Raw genomic sequence first — 19954 nt, 5'->3', positions numbered from 1 at the left:
TGTGCACAAATAGCCCGTCTGTTCTGAACTCTATTATTGTCCAGCGATATCACGCAGAGCCGTTTGAGTAGCGCTGCAGTCCTCGGCAGCCTTTTGCCCTCCGTCCCGACCCTCCGCCTCCCCCCAGTCAACTCAAATAACGCTCTATTCTCTCCCGCTGCAGGGGCAAGGCTCATGGGACGGAGGGGGATATTATTTGGCCGGTGCAGTCTCCTTGATAAATGACTCTCTTTGCTGTGCATCGCCTAGGGATTGTGCTCCTCACTACAGAGCCGCTGGTTGTTATCAATATTGCTTTCACTGCTAATTGCTCAACAGGGTTGAACCCCATCTAAATGCCTTTTCATTGTTTATTTCAGCTCACGCCATTTCCAATCGATTGCTGGTCCTGAAACATTATTCCCATTGAAGACGGTGTCTACGCCTCGAGGGTTGGTATGGCGTTTACTGTTGTTTAGTGAGTATTAATGGGAGAAATCCAGTGTTTCCAATAGGAATCAATGTAATTGGAAATTTGGTTTGAGGATGAAAATGTGTCCCAAGAGGTTTTCGTAAGGAGTCGCAAAGAATTATCAAAAGAAAGCTGCTTAGTTAAAAAGGTGGCATCCTTGGATCTTTAAGATGATCCTTTTGCCTGGAAAACTTTGCCTTTTGCCTGAACTTTGGCTAATGTCTGCTTAGTGACTCAGTTTTCAAAATGCAACAAGACTGGGTATATTAAAAGGCACCTATGGTAAAAAATCTACTTTTCAAGCTGTTTGGACAGCCATATGTGCATGTATGGTGTATAGACCGTCATATTGGGGTGATATAAACACACCCAGTGCTTTTTTTTTCAATTTAACAACATAATAAACGGTGGACCAATTGGAGCGGTTTTCAAACCGACCGCAACTTTACGTAGGAGAGCGGTCCCCCCGCCCACCAATATTGATTGACAGGCGCGTCATCATATCCTCTGTTTGTTGATTCACGTCCGCCATTTTCAGCGTGAGTTGAAGCGATATCACTAAAGGAACACCCTAGCTCTATTTTTAGATGCAAGGCTCATTGGGCTCAACACAAGATCAATATTCTCCACATTATCGCTCTAATCGGAATTATTGGTTGTATCTTTAGGTAGGTTTGCAAACATGTGTACTTCATATTGAGTCTACCTTATACTTCAGCCGTTTGCATTTCTCGCGATCCCAGAAGCTCCCTGTGATCTTAACTAGCATGTGTTTTAGAATTCTAAACATCGGTTTCTATCAGGGTACACTCAAGTCGACGGCTGGGCGCCGCGGACCGCTGCAGAAACCTTTCGAGACGATTCGGGACACTTCATGTATCTGCCGCGCCACAGAGAGTGTCTGGTGTGCCGTGTCGCGGCTTCGAGTGGCGCATCCGGTGCCTCAGTCAAAGTTAATTCAGTGTGCGTGGTTATTAGTCTCGGTGTACAAGCTTGGTACTTGAAACTAGCACACAGTTGGTTGTAAAACTGTACAAAGACACAAATGATTTTGTACTCTCTGCTTGGTCTGTGTCCGAGTCGTACATGTACAACTGAATGCGGATCCTCTCCTCCTCCTTTCAATCTGCCTGTCTGTGTTGCAAACACAGAGCGGGCCATGGCTCCGCCCCCTTGTTACGTTGGGCGGAAAGCCGAAACTAGTCTACATGTGAAGCAACACACCCCTAAATCAGCGAACTGAGTCCGATGCGTATTAATTAATCCATTACGAAAAAACGCAAAACATTTCAGAGTCAGTTGAAGCAGTGATACTTTCTCCTCTCTCTACTCCAAAGTAGAAAAAGAAAGAGGAATAGGCCTTCGTATTATGTTCATCCAATACTGCATTGAGGATGGAGAGTTCAGAGAGTTCAATTATCACAAAACGCAAAGTTTATTTCTGGAAATCAGTGGAATTTTGATGCATTGCTCGTGATACTTCACAGATTAACATACAAATCTTGAACAGAGACTGGCGGTACCTACAGATATAATAATAGATAGTGGCTGCTTAACATCAAGCTGTAACATCATTAGACGTTGATATTTAGTTGCTTTTAGGTTGCGTTAAAAGGTTACCAAAACCCAACGTAGAGCCAACATCTTAAACCAACGTCATATTGCCGTCAAAAACTGACATTAATTCGTCAGGTGTGGCAACCAAAATCCAACGTCTGATAGACGTCATAGTGGTAATGTCCACGCAACGTCAAGCTGTAACATCATTAGACGTTGATATTTGGTTGTTTTTAGGTTGTATTGGAAAGTGACCAAAATCCAACGTCGTATTGATGTCAAATACTGACATTTGTTCGTCAGGTGTGGCAACCAAAATCTAATGTGTGATAGACAACATAATGGTAACATCCACACAACGTCAAGCTGTAACATCATTAGATGTTGATATTTGATTGATTTTAGGTTGTGTTGGAAAGTGACCAAAATCCAACGTTGACCCAACATCTGAAACCAACGTCATACTGACGTCAAATACTGACATTTATTCGTCAGGTATGGCAAACAAAATCTATCATCTGATAAACATCATAGTGGTAACGTCCACACAACGTCAAGCTGTAACCTTATCAGATGTTGATATTTGGTTGTTTTTAGGTTGCATTGGAAAGTGACCAAAATACAACATCGAGTCAACATCTTAGACCAACATCATATTGACGTCAAATACTGACATTTATTCATCAGGTATGGCAAACAAAATCCAACGTCTGATAGACGTCATAATGGTAACGTCCACACAACGTCAAGCTGTAATATCATTAGACGTTGATATTTGGTTGATTTTAGGTTGTGTTGGAAAGTGACCAAAATCCAACATCTGTCCAAAGTTGGACTCTGAGGTCGGTCTGATGTTGGGTTCTGACATCAACCCAATATTCATTTTCACCCAAAATGCAACGTCCTGTGCCTGCTGGGGATGTTAAATTAGAGTTCCCTCAGGGAAATGAGTTTGAGATTAATAGCTATTTATCCATTAACATATTTTCATGTGTATTTCAGAATATCGCATTTAATTATAATTGAAATGTCAAATTTTAAGCAAGACAAACTTTTGATCTGATAAGAACAAATAAGCATAAACTATGATGGAAAACAATAAATTCCAGCACCAATCAAAAAAGTCATGTGATCACAAAAAATGGCTCGATGGTACAGAATTAATTGACAAATCAGCAGAGCGACCACATTGCTAAACATCTGAAATGTTGGTTTGGTCTTTCTAAAATCCCTCAGCCAGAGTTTGTCATTACAGCAGAGGAGTAAAGAAACCAATTACAAATACCCAGATTACTGTAATTGAGTAGTTTTTCCTCAGGAATTGTAATTTACTGAGTAGTTTTATAAATGAGTACTTTTACTTTCCCTTAAGTCCATTTTTACTGCAGTATCGGTACTTTTACTCCTCTACTTTCCTTCAATCTGCAGTCACTACTGTATTATTTCCTGTCTATGGAGATTAGAGGAATCAGTCCTGTGATTCCTGTCCAATCAGATCACACATAGAAGGTAAATCACCTCATACTGAACTACCTCAAGACATGGGCGATTAATAATTGCACCAAACCTTTTGGAAGCATTCAAAGTGTCCAAGGAGATGTCCAAAATCTGTACACGCATTGACCCAGAGACTGTTTAGATGCATGTCACTGATGAGAAGATGACGGATGTTTACTGTATGATGACCGAAATGGCATCATAACGTCAGATTGACGTTGTACCTCAACGTTGTGGGGACGTCAGGCCGACCTCAATGTCCAATGTCCAACCTAAAACCAACCAAATATCAACTTCTGATGATGTTACAGCTATGTTGTGTGGACGTTGCCACTATGACGTCTATCAGATGTTGGATTTTGGTTGCCATACCTGACGAATAAATGTCAGTATTTGACGTCAATATGACGTTGGTTTAAGATGTTGGCTCAACGTTGGATTTTGGTCACTTTGCAACGCAACCTAAAATCAACCAAATATCAACGTCATTTGATGTCATTATTGGACATCAGATTTACGTTGTCCTTAGACGTTGGCTAGACATTGAATTTTGGTCACCTGACATCACGACCTAAATCTAACCTAATATTAACGTCTTGTGATGTCATGTGCCTGCTGGGCAATAACTAAACGCACTACAGAATGTTACGTTTACACACATCCACAAATTACATGTGAATACATCAGCTTTTCACAGCGTAATACTCACTACTCATGAGTACTTTTGAAAGGGCTACTGTTTACTCATACTTTGAGTAATATTTACAACAGACACTTTTACTCTACTCGCACTACATTTCTGGGCAAGTAATGGTACTTTTACTTGAGTATGATTTTTCAGTACTCTTTCCACCACTGCATCAGTATTATTATATTATTATTACCGCCAGAACCATGTTAAGTGTCTGCACTTCCAAAGAGTGTCCCGTCTTCATCTTCTTAGGTACAAGTAATTTATTATATGATAAAACGTCCCACAGTGGCTTCAGTTTGGTGCCAGTATATTAGGAATTTATGATTCATTCCCCTTTGGCTAATTGCATGGAAACACTGCTTTATTCGCGGATGTTTTAAGTGATATAGCTTATGTGATAACTAATCATACACGTCAAGTGACTTATTTCATTTGGGGGTCTGAATGTGCAACTTAATCAATGTTCTGATGTGGGAAAAATATCAACATTTACAAATATCTATTGATCACAGAAAGCGCATGCAGTTGTTAAGACTACTTTTCAACCAACTTTCTGCAGTGAGAAAGCTTTTGGACCCCCATTGACCTCTATTGTATCTGTGGAGACCGCTCAGAGATTGGTCAAATATTTGTGCAGACTAAAGCAAGTCATGCAGGCTTGAACTGACGTGACAGAACTTTCATTAAATCTTTGAGTTGATCATTCCTTCAAGTGTAAGATCAGCAATATGAGGCACTGCGACATAACAAACAATCTTAGAGAGTAAACATAAGATACGCCTCAGTATGATCTGAAAGCAAGCTTGTGTGAGGAAGCCATAACCGGAATTACATCCTGTAAATCGATGAACATAATGTCCTGCAGTATCAGTTACATCTGACTGATCTCAGGAGGGTGACGGACACACACTGAACACTCTGATAACAGATACTGTAAACCTCTGAGACACACACCAGCATCAACACAACCAGTGCATCACACGCTGGAGGCTCTGTAAACAACACAACACAACTACTGTGCAGGTCTGTCTGTCTGTCTGTCTATCTATCTATCTAGCCATCCATCCATCTATCTATCCACCCGTCATTTGTTCCATCCATCCATCATTTGTTTCATCCATCTATTTGTTCTATCCATCCATTCATCTATCCATCCATCCATCAATCCATCCATCTGTTCTATCCATCCATCCACCCGTCATTTGTTCCATCCATCCATCTGTTCTTTCCTTCCATCCATTCATCCATCATATGTTCCATCTATTCAACCATGTCATTTGTTCCATTCCATCCATCCATCCATCAGTCTGTCCGTCATTTATTCCATCCATTTATTTGTTCTATCCTTCCCTCCATCCATCCATCCATCATATGTTCCATCCATCCAACCATCTGTCATCAATCCATTTGTTCTATTCATCCATTTGTTCTTTCCATCCATCCATTCATTTGTTCTATCTATCCATGCATTCATCCATTTGTTCGATCCATCCATTTGCTCTATCCATCCATCCATCCATCCATTCATTTGTTCTATTTATCCACCTATCCATTCATCCATCCATTTGTTCAAGCCATCCATCCATCCATCCATCCATCCATTCATTTGTTCTATCCATCCACCCATCCATCTGTTCTAGCCATCCATCCATTTGTTATAGCCATCCATCCATCCACCAATCCATCTGTTCTAGCCATCCATCCATTTGTTATAGCCATCCATCCATCCATCCATCCATTTGTTCTAGCCATCCATCCATCCATCCATCCATTCAATTGTTCTATCCATCCACCCATCCATCTGTTCTAGCCATCCATCCATTTGTTATAGCCATCCATCCATCCATTCATTTGTTCTATCCATCCATCCAGTCATCTAGTCATGTATCCATCCATTCAGCCATCCATTTGCTTTATCCATTCATCCATCCATCCATCCAACCATTTGTTCAAGCCATCCATCCATCCATCCATCCATCCATTCATTTGTTCTATCCATCCACCCATCCATCTGTTCTAGCCATCCATCTATTTGTTATAGCCATCCATCCATCCACCAATCCATCTGTTCTAGCCATCCATCCATTTGTTATAGCCATCCATCCATCCACCAATCCATCTGTTCTAGCCATCCATCCATTTGTTATAGCCATCCATCCATCCATCCATCCATTTGTTCTAGCCATCCATCCATCCATCCATCCATTCAATTGTTCTATCCATCCACCCATCCATCTGTTCTAGCCATCCATCCATTTGTTATAGCCATCCATCCATCCATTCATTTGTTCTATCCATCCATCCAGTCATCTAGTCATGTATCCATCCATTCAGCCATCCATTTGCTTTATCCATCCATCCATCCATCCATTCATTTGTTCTATTTATCCACCTATCCATTCATCCATCCATTTGTTCAAGCCATCCATCCATCCATCCATCCATCCATTCATTTGTTCTATCCATCCACCCATCCATCTGTTCTAGCCATCCATCTATTTGTTATAGCCATCCATCCATCCACCAATCCATCTGTTCTAGCCATCCATCCATTTGTTATAGCCATCCATCCATCCATCCACCAATCCATCTGTTCTAGCCATCCATCCATTTGTTATAGCCATCCATCCATCCATCCATCCATTTGTTCTAGCCATCCATCCATCCATCCATCCATCCATCCATTCAATTGTTCTATCCATCCACCCATCCATCTGTTCTAGCCATCCATCCATTTGTTATAGCCATTCATCCATCCATTCATTTGTTCTATCCATCCATCCAGTCATCTAGTCATGTATCCATCCATTCAGCCATCCATTTGCTTTATCCATTCATCCATCCATCCATCCAACCACCTATTTATCCATCCATCCGTCATGTGTTTCATCCATCCATCTATCTATCCTTCTATCTATCCATCCATCTGTCATTTGTTCCTTTCATCCATCCATCCATCCCTGACATAATTCCTATATAATTTTTTACCTTTAGATGTAATCTTTGCTATTCTGATGTTTTATGCTATTCATGAAAGCCTTCCAGCCGCAACCCAGTACTGGGAAACACCCATACACTCTCACATTCACAGACACACTCACTCTACAGCCAATACAATAGTCCAGTTCACCTATAGAGCATATGTTTGGACTGTGGGGGAAACTTGAGGAAACCCACGCCAACACGGGGAGAACATACAAACTCCACACAGAAACACCAACTGACCCAGCCGGGACTTAACCACATTTATGAACAATATCTGATTTCTATACTATTGCATCCAAGTCAATTAAAAAATAAAGTCAAATATTGAGTTTGAATTTATTGAAAATGTTGAATTTATTAAGGTAAGTACTTTATAGGTAACTGTAATTAAATGACCTAAATGTGAAAAGTAATCTCTTATTTTACTCTTTTCAGTGAAACAGTAATCTAATTACAGTAACTAGTTACTCTGTTAACATATTACACCAACACTGATTATGTAAATGAGTGTAAATAACAGGCGGATTTTCATTTTTGGCTGAACTATCACTTTAAGTCCACTAAAAAGACATGAAATTTGTTTTTATGGGATTCCTACCTAATTTTCTAATACCTAATAGCCAAAACTGTTGTGAGACTTTTAGAGAATATAAGATGTAAAACACTTACAGCTTCACTGATTCAAGCTGTAACTATCTAACTATCAAACACCTAAAAGTAAAGGGAGAGTTCACCTAAAGTAGTGAACATTTCTTCACTATTTACTCTCCCTCGAGTCATTCTAAAACTTCATGAGTTTCTTTTTTCTACTCAACGCAAAAGAAGATATTTTGAGGGAAGCCGAAAACCTGTAACCATTGACTTCCATAGTAAAACAAATACAAAGGGAATCAATGGTTACAGGTTTTCAGCTTTTTCAAAATATCTTCTCTTGCGCTTAATAGAAAACAGAATACTATTGAAACTTAGAATGTAAGTCAATGGTTACCGGTTTCCAACATTCTTCAAAATATCTTCTTTTGCCTTCAACAGAAGAAACTCATAACAGTCTAAAGCGAGAAAACAGTGAGTAAATAATGACAGAATGTAAATCTATGAGTGAACTATCCCTTTAAACCCTAAATATGCAGCCTTCTAACACAAAAGAAGATATTTTGAAGAAAGATGAACACCTGTAACCATTGACTTCCATAGTAAAACAAAAATACAAATATAATGGAAGTCAATGGTTACCGGTTTCCAACATTCTTCGAAATATCTTCTTTTGCCTTTAACAGAGGAAAGAAACTCATAAAGGTCAGAAATGAGTAAACTTTGAGAAAATTATTTACATTTTTGGGTGAACTATCCCTTTAAACCCAAAACACGCAGCCTTCAAACGCAAAAGAAGATATTTTGAAAAAAGCTGAAAACCTGTAACCATTGACCTCCATAGAAAAACAAAAATAGTATGTAAGTCAATGGTTACAGGTTTCCAACATTCTTCGTAATATCTTCTTTTGCATTCAACAGAGGAAAGAAACTCTTAAAGGTCAGAAACAGCGAATAAAAAAATCACAGAATTAAAATTTTTGGGTGAACTATCCCTTTGAAGCCAAAACATGCTTTCCAACATTCTTCGAAATATCTTCTTTTGCCTTCAACAGAGGAAAGAAACCATTAAAGGTCAGAAACGGCAAATAAAAAAATCACAGAATAAAAATTTTTGGGTGAACTATCCTTTTAAAGTCAAAACACGCTTTCCAACATTCTTCGAAATATCTTCTTTTGCGTTTTACATTTACGTTTATGAGTGAACTATCCCTTTAAAGCCAAAACACGCAGCCTTCTCCATTCACAAACACAGGCACATGGAGTGACGTATAAGCACAAACGCTCCTCGCGGTACTCACAGGCGCTCCGTGGTTTTGGGGATGTTTCGCGGGACGCTTTTAAAAGCAAGTCCATGGCAGTCCACAGTGGATCCGGTGCAGGAGCAGTGAGGAGGACAGGCTTCAGAGCGTCCTGAGAGGAACAGAGACAGCAGAAGAGCCCAAATCCGCAGTCCAGAGCCGGGACGCGAACGCTCGGTGTCCGGCATCTCCAAAAACCCACAGCGGACACTGCGGGACACACATAAACTGCAGGACAGGAGAGGACGCTGGAGATCTCTGTGCTGTTGTGTGTGTGTTTGTGTGTGTGTGCTCTTTGTGTCGTGGTTCCCTTTCTCCAGGGTGAGAGAGAGAGAGAGAGAGAGAGAGAGAGAGAGAGAGAGAGAGATGAAGAGAGGGAGGCTGAATCTCCCACACGTGTGCTCTCTCTCTCTCTCATTCACAGAGAGGGAAAATCATCCATCACTACATCTGCACATCACTGATCTGACTCCTCCCCTCAACACACACACACACACACACACACGCACACACACACACACAGAGAGAGAGAGAGAGCGATAGAAACACAAATATTGAAAGAGAAACACAGAGAGACACACACACTTACATATATACAGTGAAACATACCCTCACATATATAAACACACACACACACACACACATAGTGAAACACACAGAGACATATACACAATCATATATACACACATACACACACACACCCACACAGAGAGAAAGACACACTCACAAGTGCAAAGATATACACACAGAAGACAACTCACACACACAAACACACATATATTCACATACACACATTCACATCCACAAACACACACACTCAGACACAAACATACTCACATACACACACAGACAAATACAGCACACACTCACAAGCGCACACACACACACACACACTCAGAGACAAATAAACACTCACACACACACACGCACACGCACGCACACACACAAACACACACACATACACACAGAGAAAAATAAACACTCACATACACACACGTAAGCACACACAAAGACACACAACCAACTCTCTCACACACTCACAAGCGCAAACATACACACACATACTAGCACACAAACTTAAACACACACACATACATGCAGAGTAAGAGAGACACACACACACAGAGTCACACAAAGAAAGACATACACTAAGAGACAGAGACACACACATGCACAACATACGTGCAAAGAGAGATATACACATTCACGTTCACACACACACTTGTTCCTATACCCCAACGGGGTCTCTCATCATGGACCTACTGATGTTTCTCAAGTCCCCACCAGGATATAAAAACAAGTACAGAGAGAAACACGCACATAGACATACACAACCCACAAACACAGAGAGACACAAACATGCATACACAGTCACATTCACACAATGACACTCACACACACACACACACACACACACACACACACACACACACAGTGGTCTCCTGCTGGCGGAGTGATGCCCAGGCTCTTGTGCTCTTGTCTGGGTAATAGGGTATATGCTGAGCTAGTAATGTTCCCATACTGATAAACTTCCGGTGACCGGTTATTGTGGGTTTTTTCCTTTTATCTGGTTTCTTTTACAGCATCGATGTTGTAATGTAATTAAAACACAATCAGTTAAATAAACTTTGGCATTCATTCAGTTGCTCAAGCGTAAAACGAGACAAAAAGCCGTTTACTCGCACGCGCCCGTCAGAATCAGCAGGCTAGCGCAGAAGCTCCATTGAATATACTGGGGTAAAATAAATGCTCATATTATAAAGACATGGTGGGGGAAATGTTATTGAATGCAGAGCTTCTTGTACAATCTGAGACCCACTTTATATCAGATATCACTCAGCCAGTGGAGATCACTGATTTTTAAAGGTTTAGGGATTGGGAATAAATTAGGGCAATATTACAACCTCATGTCACACCACTTCACATCAACATTTACACTGGTAGGAAATTCCAAGAAGTTATCGCTGCAAGACATCCAAGTGGGAGGGATTACACTCCAAGAAGGTTGGGTTAGGGTTGGTGTAGGTGTAGTAGACATGAATAAACACAACAGGGTTACTATGAGGTTGGGTTTAGGGTTGGGGAAGGTGTAGACCTTAAAACAAAACAGGTTACTATGAGGTTGGGTTTAGGGTTGGGGCAGGTGTAGACCTTAAAACACAACAGGTTAATATGAGGTTGGGTTTAGGGTTGGGGAAGGTGTAGACCTTAAAACAAAACAGGTTACTATGAGGTTGGGTTTAGGGTTACGGTAGGTGTAGACCTTAAAACAAAACAGGTTAATATGAGGTTGGGTTTAGGATTGGGGTAAGTGTAGTCGTTAAAGTACAACAGGTTGTTGTGAGGTTGGGTTTAGGGTTAGGGTAGGTGTAGACCTTAAAGCACAACAATTACTATGAGGTTGGGTTTAGGGTTGGGGTAGGTGTAGTCGTTAAAGCACAACAGGTTACTATGAGGTTGTGTTTAGGGTTGGGGAAGGTGTAGACCTTAAAACACAACAGGTTGTTGTGAGGTTGTGTTTAGGATTGGGGCAGGTGTAGACCTTAAAACACAACAGGTTAATATGAGGTTGGGTTTTAGGATTGGGGAAGGTGTAGACCTTAAAACACAAACAGGTTACTATGAGGTTGTGTTTAGGATTGGGGAAGGTGTAGACCTTAAAACACAACAGGTTACTATGAGGTTGGGTTAGGGTTGGGGTAGGTGTAGACCTTAAACACAACAGGTTACTATGAGGTTGTGTTTAGGAGGGGAAGGTGTAGACCTTAAACACAACAGGTTACTATGAGGTTGTGTTTAAGATTGGGGAAGGTGTAGACCTTAAAACACAACAGGTTGTTGTGAGGTTGTGTTTAGGATTGGGGCAGGTGTAGACCTTAAAACACAACAGGTTAATATGAGGTTGGGTTTAGGATTGGGGAAGGTGTAGACCTTAAAACACAACAGAACACTATGAGGTTGTGTTTAGGTTGGGGAAGGTGTAGACCTTAAAACACAACAGGTGTTGTGAGGTTGGGTTTAGGGTTAGGGTAGGTGTAGACCTTAAACACAACAGGTTACTATGAGGTTGTGTTTAAGATTGGGGAAGGTGTAGACCTTAAAACACAACAGGTTGTTGTGAGGTTGTGTTTAGGATTGGGGCAGGTGTAGACCTTAAAACACAACAGGTTACTATGAGGTTGTGTTTAGGATTGGGGAAGGTGTAGACCTTAAAACACAACAGAACACTATGAGGTTGTGTTTAGGGTGGGGAGGTGTAGACCTTAAAGCACAACAGGTTACTATGAGGTTGTGTTTAGGGTTGGGGAAGGTGTAGACCTTAAAGCACAACAGACTATGAGGTTGTGTTTAAGATTGGGGAAGGTGTAGACCTTAAACACAACAGGTGTTGTGAGGTTGTGTTTAGGATTGGGGCAGGTGTAGACCTTAAAACACAACAGGTTACTATGAGGTTGTGTTTAGGATTGGGGAAGGTGTAGACCTTAAAACACAACAGGTTACTATGAGGTTGTGTTTAGGGTTGGGGTAGGTGTAGACCTTAAAACACAACAGAACACTATGAGGTTGTGTTTAGGGTTGGGGAAGGTGTAGACCTTAAAGCACAACAGGTTACTATGAGGTTGTGTTTAGGGTTGGGGAAGGTGTAGACCTTAAAGCACAACAGGTTACTATGAGGTTGTGTTTAGGGTTGGGATGGGTGTCGGTGTAGACAGTCATAAAATACAATAGGTTGGACTCCGTGTCACTTACAAGATATTAAATAAATGAAACTCCAGGAGGTTTCGTACACTCTACTTGGAGATCAAGTCCCACCCACTCCGTTTATACCTTCTCCTGAAAATTTGACATAGTAGGACAAACTGACTGAACACCGGGCCTATAAGAATTAGGAAACTCAACTCTACTGAAGAAAAAAGCCTAACATGCCTTTCTAGAATTTAATTTTATGGCAGAAAGGACATATCTGAGATTTCTGTGCCCATACCAAACAATAAATCAGCGGTCGTCCATTTTTGCCACTTGGGCCACTTGCTGAAGGCCAAACGAAAGGATGAACCTTATTATCCATAAGGAGCAACAAAATTGCGCCCACCCCAATGCCACACACATAGACCTCCACAATAAACTGTGTCTTAGGGTCTGGTGAAATCAGAATGGAGGCAAAAGAAAATAAATCCTTCAGTCGAACAAAAATGGCTTGGGCAGATTCAGACTAAACAAAGCGAGACTTGAACAGAGGTGAGAGCGGGAGGTTCGGTGATGTCATCTCTCTGTATGGCAGCTTAAACAGTGGCTCTTCTTGAGAAAACGGCTTATATGCCACATTGAAATATCAAATATATTACTTTTCCTGACTTGTTTGGCTGGAGGCGACACGGTGGCACAGTGGGTAGCACGTTCGCCTCACAGCAAGAAGGTCTCTAGTTCAAGCCTTGGCTGGGTCAGTTGGCATTTCTGTGTGGAGTTTGCATGTTCTCCCAGGGTTTCCTCCAGGTGCTCCGGTTTCCCCTACAAGTCCAAAGACATGCGGTACAGGTGAATTGGGTATGCTAAAAATGACCGTGAGTGTGTGAATGAGTGTGATTGAATGTTTCCCGGTGATGGGTTGTAGCTGGAAGGGCATCCGCTGCTTAAAACATATGCTGAAATAGTTGGCAGTTCATTCCGCTCTGGTGATCCCAGATTAATAAAGGGACTAAGCCGAAAAAGAAAATGAATGAATGTTTGGCTTGAAAAGTGGGGCAAGAATGGGAGGAAGAGACAAACAAAAAATACACTGTTGGGGAAACTATAAATGAACAAACAAAAGCTCCCACATGCAAACACAAGATGGCAAAGCTAATGCTAATAATGTTTGTCACCTGAATGACGCGGCAAATTTCTGGAGGAGATTCGCAAAAAGCACAAACACAACAACTAATTGAGATTATCACTGAGTTTACCAGTGTTAATCAAAACATCGTGGAGGTGGAAACATAAATTAGAAAAGTAAAAGACCACGTTTAAAATCTAGAACAGCTGAAAGAGATGAATCAACAAGAAGGGAGATCATGGAGGCAGAATATAAGGATCTACAATGTTCTGAGGGAACATCAATGACAAAGTGGGAAAGTTTCTACAGGATGTGATGGAAATCCCTCCAAATACTGATCTTAGTATTGAGAGAACGTATTGGGTGATCGCCCCAAACCAACCGGCAATAGGGGAAAAGTCTGTGGTCAATAACAATCAAATTTCACAGCTACAGAATTAAAGACAGAGGTGTGGCAATCTGATTAAAGTTACTAATAAAATGGTGACAAACCTTAAAAAGGTCTGGAGAGCCGTGTGTTGAGAATGGAAAAGTCAAGTCCTAAACCACCTGTACCTTGGCAGGGTCCATACTTCTATATCCCTCTGCCAACAAAATCAATCCTTGAATAGTTACAGACTTGGCATTAAAGACACTTCTCATTCTGTCAAAAGAGGATTCTCCAATAGACACTGAAGTAGTGGCACACACGTTGAATGTGCAACCTAGAGAAAGTAAGAGAAAATAAGGATGTCATCCAGGTAAACGAAGATTAATTAAGGTAAATTAAGCATGTCTCGCAAGATCTCGTTAATGAGAGCCTGGTAAACAGCAGGGGCGTTGAACAACCCGAACGGTAAATCCTGATACTCGAAGTGACCTAAGTGGGTGTTCAATGCTGTCTTTCTTTCATCTCCATTTATAACATGCACCCCAGATTAATAAAGGGACTAAGCTGAAAAAATGAATGAATGAATGTATGAGTGTGGATGAGTGTGTGTGGATGTTTCCCAGTGCTTGGTTGCAGCTTGAAGGGCATCCGCTGTGTAAAACATATGCTGGATAAGTTGGTGGTTCATTCCACTGTGGCGACCCTTGATTAATAAAGGGACTAATCTGAAAGAAAATGAATGAATGAACATTTCAAAGACAGTATATTTCCTTTTGTACAGTGCTTTTCCAATTGTTGGGTCTTGTACAACTATTAAGACATATGAGACTGTTAGCCTCAAGCTTTTTCTACTCATCTCTCTTCACACACAGTTCATCTAACCTACGTAGAGTATAAATACTCTGACAGATGTTTTACAACAAGAGGAACGTCTGCAGCTTGTCTACTACCATGATACAGCCTTCTTAGAGAGTTCACCCAAAAATGAATGAATTATGAATGTTGATTACTCACCTTCATTTCGTTCCAAACACCTGAGACCTTCAATTATCCTCTGAACACTAATTAGCATATTTTAGGTGAAATCCGAGAGCTCCGTCATCCTCCATAGACAGAAACGGTTCTGTGATGTTCGAAGTCCATCCTCAAAACAGACCATGTGACCTCAGTGGTTCAATCAAAATGTCATCAAGCTATAAGAATATGTCTGTGCACATAAAAAATAATGAGTTTGATCAATATTCGGATGTCAGACCAGTGTTCAAACAAAACATCTTACAAGAACAGAGCAGTTTAAAAAAAAAATTGCTATAGTTGCATAGATTCAAACTCATTATTTCTGCATGCTGGTCAGGAACACTTACCACTTTATTACACTAAATCAATTTATACCTCACTTATACCACATGAGCTATAAACTCCTCAATTTGCGTAATAGTTTCTTTGCTGAAGCTGTTTCAGTGCAATACATAAAAATTGACCACTAGGTGGCACTGTAGAGTCCAGTTTCAAAATGTTTCGAAGCTTCGACTATTTGTGTTTCGCGAAGCCTCGCTCTGCCCACCACCAGTGTCAGTATAGGGCGCACATTCTGAAGCAGATATTCGCTATTCTCTCTGGTAACAAGTACTTTACAGAGTGGTTGAAATGAAGCGTAGATTACGTCTAAATGAAGTTGGTAGAGGATTTGGTTATATGCTTATACAAATATTTTATGTAAAATTAATGTTTCTTAGGAAACAGTTTGACCGAGTGTATAAATTAGCTCCAGATTGCTTTGGTGGTAATCCGTTGAAATCAAATGAGGCTAGAAGAGACTAGGGTTGGGTATCGTTTGGGGTTATTTCGATACCGGTGCTAAATCGATACCTTTAAAATGGTACCGTTGCCAAAACGGTGCCTGAACCGATACGTTTGAGCCACAAAATTATGGTGGACGACTCTAGAAAATCTTTTACTTGAGAAAATCTTTTAAAAAATAAGTTTAATAAAACAATATAATTTAAGTTTAAAGTAAACATCAAGTCATATTTTATATATTTGAATACATTAATATATTTCCTTTGATCGTTTGTTGGTTAGCATGAATTTAAGATTGCATTATGAAATTATGGAGGGGTAAAATGTTATATATAACTAGTAAAATGTTATGCACTGACTGTCACCATGGGGAAGATAAAAAGTAGATATTAGAAATGAGTTAAACTATTGTTTAAAATGTGCTATAAATAAATCATGTGTTGAAGATGGAAATCAAAGATGATTGAAGGCAAAACTAAACGAGTTGAATATGACTTACATGAGCGTGACTAAAACCAGGGCCGCTGCTGGCCAAAAGGGTGCCCTATGCGAAATATAGCTACATAGCTACTTTATAAACATTACTAAATGCATAATGTTTTCAATATATAATAAGTAATAGACCTACAAAGTTTATGTTCAATTCACTAAAAGTGAACTACTAAAAGTCATTTTAATGTTTAACGCAGTAAATTTAATTAATGTAAAATTATATTGCCATAAATGACCAAGATTATAAATGAAGCAGTTTTACGGCAAAAATTAAATAAAAAGGCAGAGGAAGATATCTGACCATGTGAAGTTTCCACGGCTTGACGAAAATAAAAACAAACCATGTATTCAATTATAAATTTAATAATATAAAACATTATTAAATCATAGATAGATAGATGGACAAATATTGTGTACGCTACATTACATTATAGCTACTGTATAAACATTACACAAATGCGTAATGTTATAAAAATATAAATAACAGAGCTACATTTATAAGTTCAAATAAACTCTTACTTCATACTCGATTCAATTTGCATATTATAGTAATATTTAATGCAGTAAAATTCAATCAATAATAAAAATTATTATTCTTATACACGACCAGGAGTGGCGATGCAGGGGCGCAGTAGGTAGGGCTGTCGCCTCACAACAAGAAGGTCGCTGGTTCGAACCTCGGCTGGGTCAGTTGGCATTTCTGTGTGGAGTTTGAATGTTCTCCCTGCGTTCGTGTGGGTTTCCTCCGGTTTCCCCCACAGTCCAAAGACATGCGGTACAGGTGAATTGGGAAGGCTAAATTGTCTGTAGTGTATGAGTGTAAGTGAGTGTGGATGGATGTTTCCCAGAGATGGGTTGTGGCTGGAAGGGCATCCGCTTTGCAAAACATGTGCTGGATAAGTTGGCAGTTCATTCCGCCGTGGCGACACTGGATTAATAAAGGGAGTAATGTATGGGAAGAAAATGAATGAACGACCAAGAGTATAAATGAGGCAATTTTACGTTAAAATTTGAATAAAAAGCCAGAGGAAGGTATTTAACTAGCTTTATCACCATGTGTAGTTTTGTATGGTTTGACGAAAATAAAAATAAACCTTGAATGTATTCAATTGCAATTCAAATTTAGTAATTAGGCTACCAACGTTAAACTAACGGTAAATTTCTGAACTAGCAAATTTGTGAAGCTTACGTTTAGACGAATGGTTCGAGCGAGAGCTGGTACTTAAATAAAAAGAGACATTCATTAATATACCACATCGAAAACGAAACATAAAAATGATCATACGTAATTAATATCGAAATAACTCAAATGGGTATTATTATTTCACCACAAACTGAAAACTTCCCAATGACGTTTGCAGACGAATACTTACCGTTCATCAAGCGATCAAATGACGGTTAAACGGCTTTGTGTTTTGAGACACTAAAAAAAGCGCGGCAAATCAGCTATCCTGAATCAAACTCCAGTCAACAGCAAAACATCCAAACCAAGTCAATTCTGGAGCAGTTTTATGATCAATTATACGTGGTACAGTGACCTCTAGTGAACACACTGAAATATTACACTACAAATATCAAAATAACACGGCATTTACCTATTTTACTTTAACGAGGAGGCCATTTTAACCTGGAATGTGCAAGACTTCCAGTTTCAGTAGTTTATACCTGCACAAGTAGTGCTTTATGTTGCTTGTAACCTAATGTACACTTAACCTCATTATTAGTGAAGATATCCACATTTAGAGGCGAATGAAATGGATATACACACAAAAATACCTATCAGAAATCAAAATGTTGCTACAGGTGAATAAGTGAGACACAACGCCGCTGGTAAAGGTTTTTAATATAAAATGACATTAGAAGAAGTGCCTGAAGTACTACAGCAGATCACACACACACGTACAAACGCTTCACGGATCAAGAGGAAATTAATTTCACAAACCCTCCAGATTGTAATTAGGTAATCTGACCTTTATAACTGAAACATGTACAAATACATGCCGAAGAGTTTACAGCAGATGCTAAAGTAAGCCAATTCTACACTGTACTCTCTGCGCACGCACACACACAATTCATTCTCACACATACAGGCCACTTACACCATACACTCTCTCAAGCACGCACACAAACGATATATATTCTTACATACACAGACACTCTTTCACTAACACAGATACACACAAACACTATACACTGTAACTGTATCTCTCTCACACACACACACACACACACACTCACTACAAAAAAAACCTCTCAAACACTATACACACTCACACACACACTATACACTCAGATATGGATAAACGCTCACACAACTCTCTCACACCACACACTTCCTCAAACACAAACAGACACTACACACACTCTAGCACAAATAGATACACACAAACACTATACATGGTCTTTCTTTCACTCACAAGCATTATACATTCTCACAAATACACACAAACACTATACACACACACACACATTCTTTCTCTTATACAGACACAAACCACATTCTCTCTCTCACACACACACACACACACACTTTATCTAACACAAACAGATATACACACACTATATTCTCACAAACACACACTCTCGAACACAGATACACACAACACTGCACATGGTCTCTCTCTCTCACTCATACACAAAGATATACACACTCGCTACAAAAACAATCTCACACAGACACACACTCAGAAACACACAAGCATTATACATTCTCACACATACACACTACGTTATCTCGCTCACACACCAACACTACACACACACACACCCACACACACACACACACACACACACTCCCTAACACGAACAAAACATACACACACACTCTCTCTCTCTCGAACACAGACAGACACACACACCATAAAAACAATCTCACACACACTTCACATTCTCACACATACACAGTCAAACACTATAGATTCTCACATATACACACACAATCACATGCACACAAACACTCATATACAGACACACACTCATAAAAACACAAGCACTATGTATTCTCACACACACACACTCACACACACACACACACACACACACACACACAAGCTAAGAGAGACAGACTCTTGCTTTCACATACACGGACACACACACACACACCTCAAAACATCCACAGCACACACACAATAATTACAACACTTGATTACAATTACACAACACAGGCCCACATCTAAAAGTAAGACTCTCAGCTCTTCTCTTGGTCTTCTCCTAATAACAGAAGAGCGGTGGGTCATTCTCAGATGTGTCCCACTAATGAAACTAGCTTCTGCCATACAGAAACAGGCTCCTGCTGTGTTTATCTGCTGCTGTAAACACACATTAACAGTCATTTCCCACATTTTAGCCTTACAACATGGACTAAAGTCAGCCATATTCATTACAAAATGACAATTAAAACCAA

At 40.0% G+C, this 19954-nt stretch overlaps 1 protein-coding gene across 2 annotated transcripts in view; it reads right to left on the bottom strand.

Moving 5' to 3' along the window:
• Nucleotides 1–9343, bottom strand: part of slit1b (slit homolog 1b (Drosophila)) — an 83282-nt gene extending 73939 nt beyond the window's left edge. For both annotated transcript variants that reach the window (XM_056448170.1, XM_056448171.1), the window contains exon 1: nt 9077–9343. In XM_056448170.1, the coding sequence (XP_056304145.1) occupies nt 9077–9264 (188 nt within the window). In that variant the 5' untranslated portion in view covers nt 9265–9343. The remainder of the gene's footprint in view (nt 1–9076) is intronic.
• Between the last annotated feature and the right edge of the window lie 10611 nt (nt 9344–19954).

This window comes from Danio aesculapii, chromosome 22, assembly GCF_903798145.1.
Source record: "Danio aesculapii chromosome 22, fDanAes4.1, whole genome shotgun sequence".
In the NCBI taxonomy this organism is placed as follows: domain Eukaryota; kingdom Metazoa; phylum Chordata; class Actinopteri; order Cypriniformes; family Danionidae; genus Danio; species Danio aesculapii.
The sequence above is the reverse complement of the archived record's forward strand: the minus strand, read 5'-3'. Positions and strand labels throughout refer to the sequence as shown.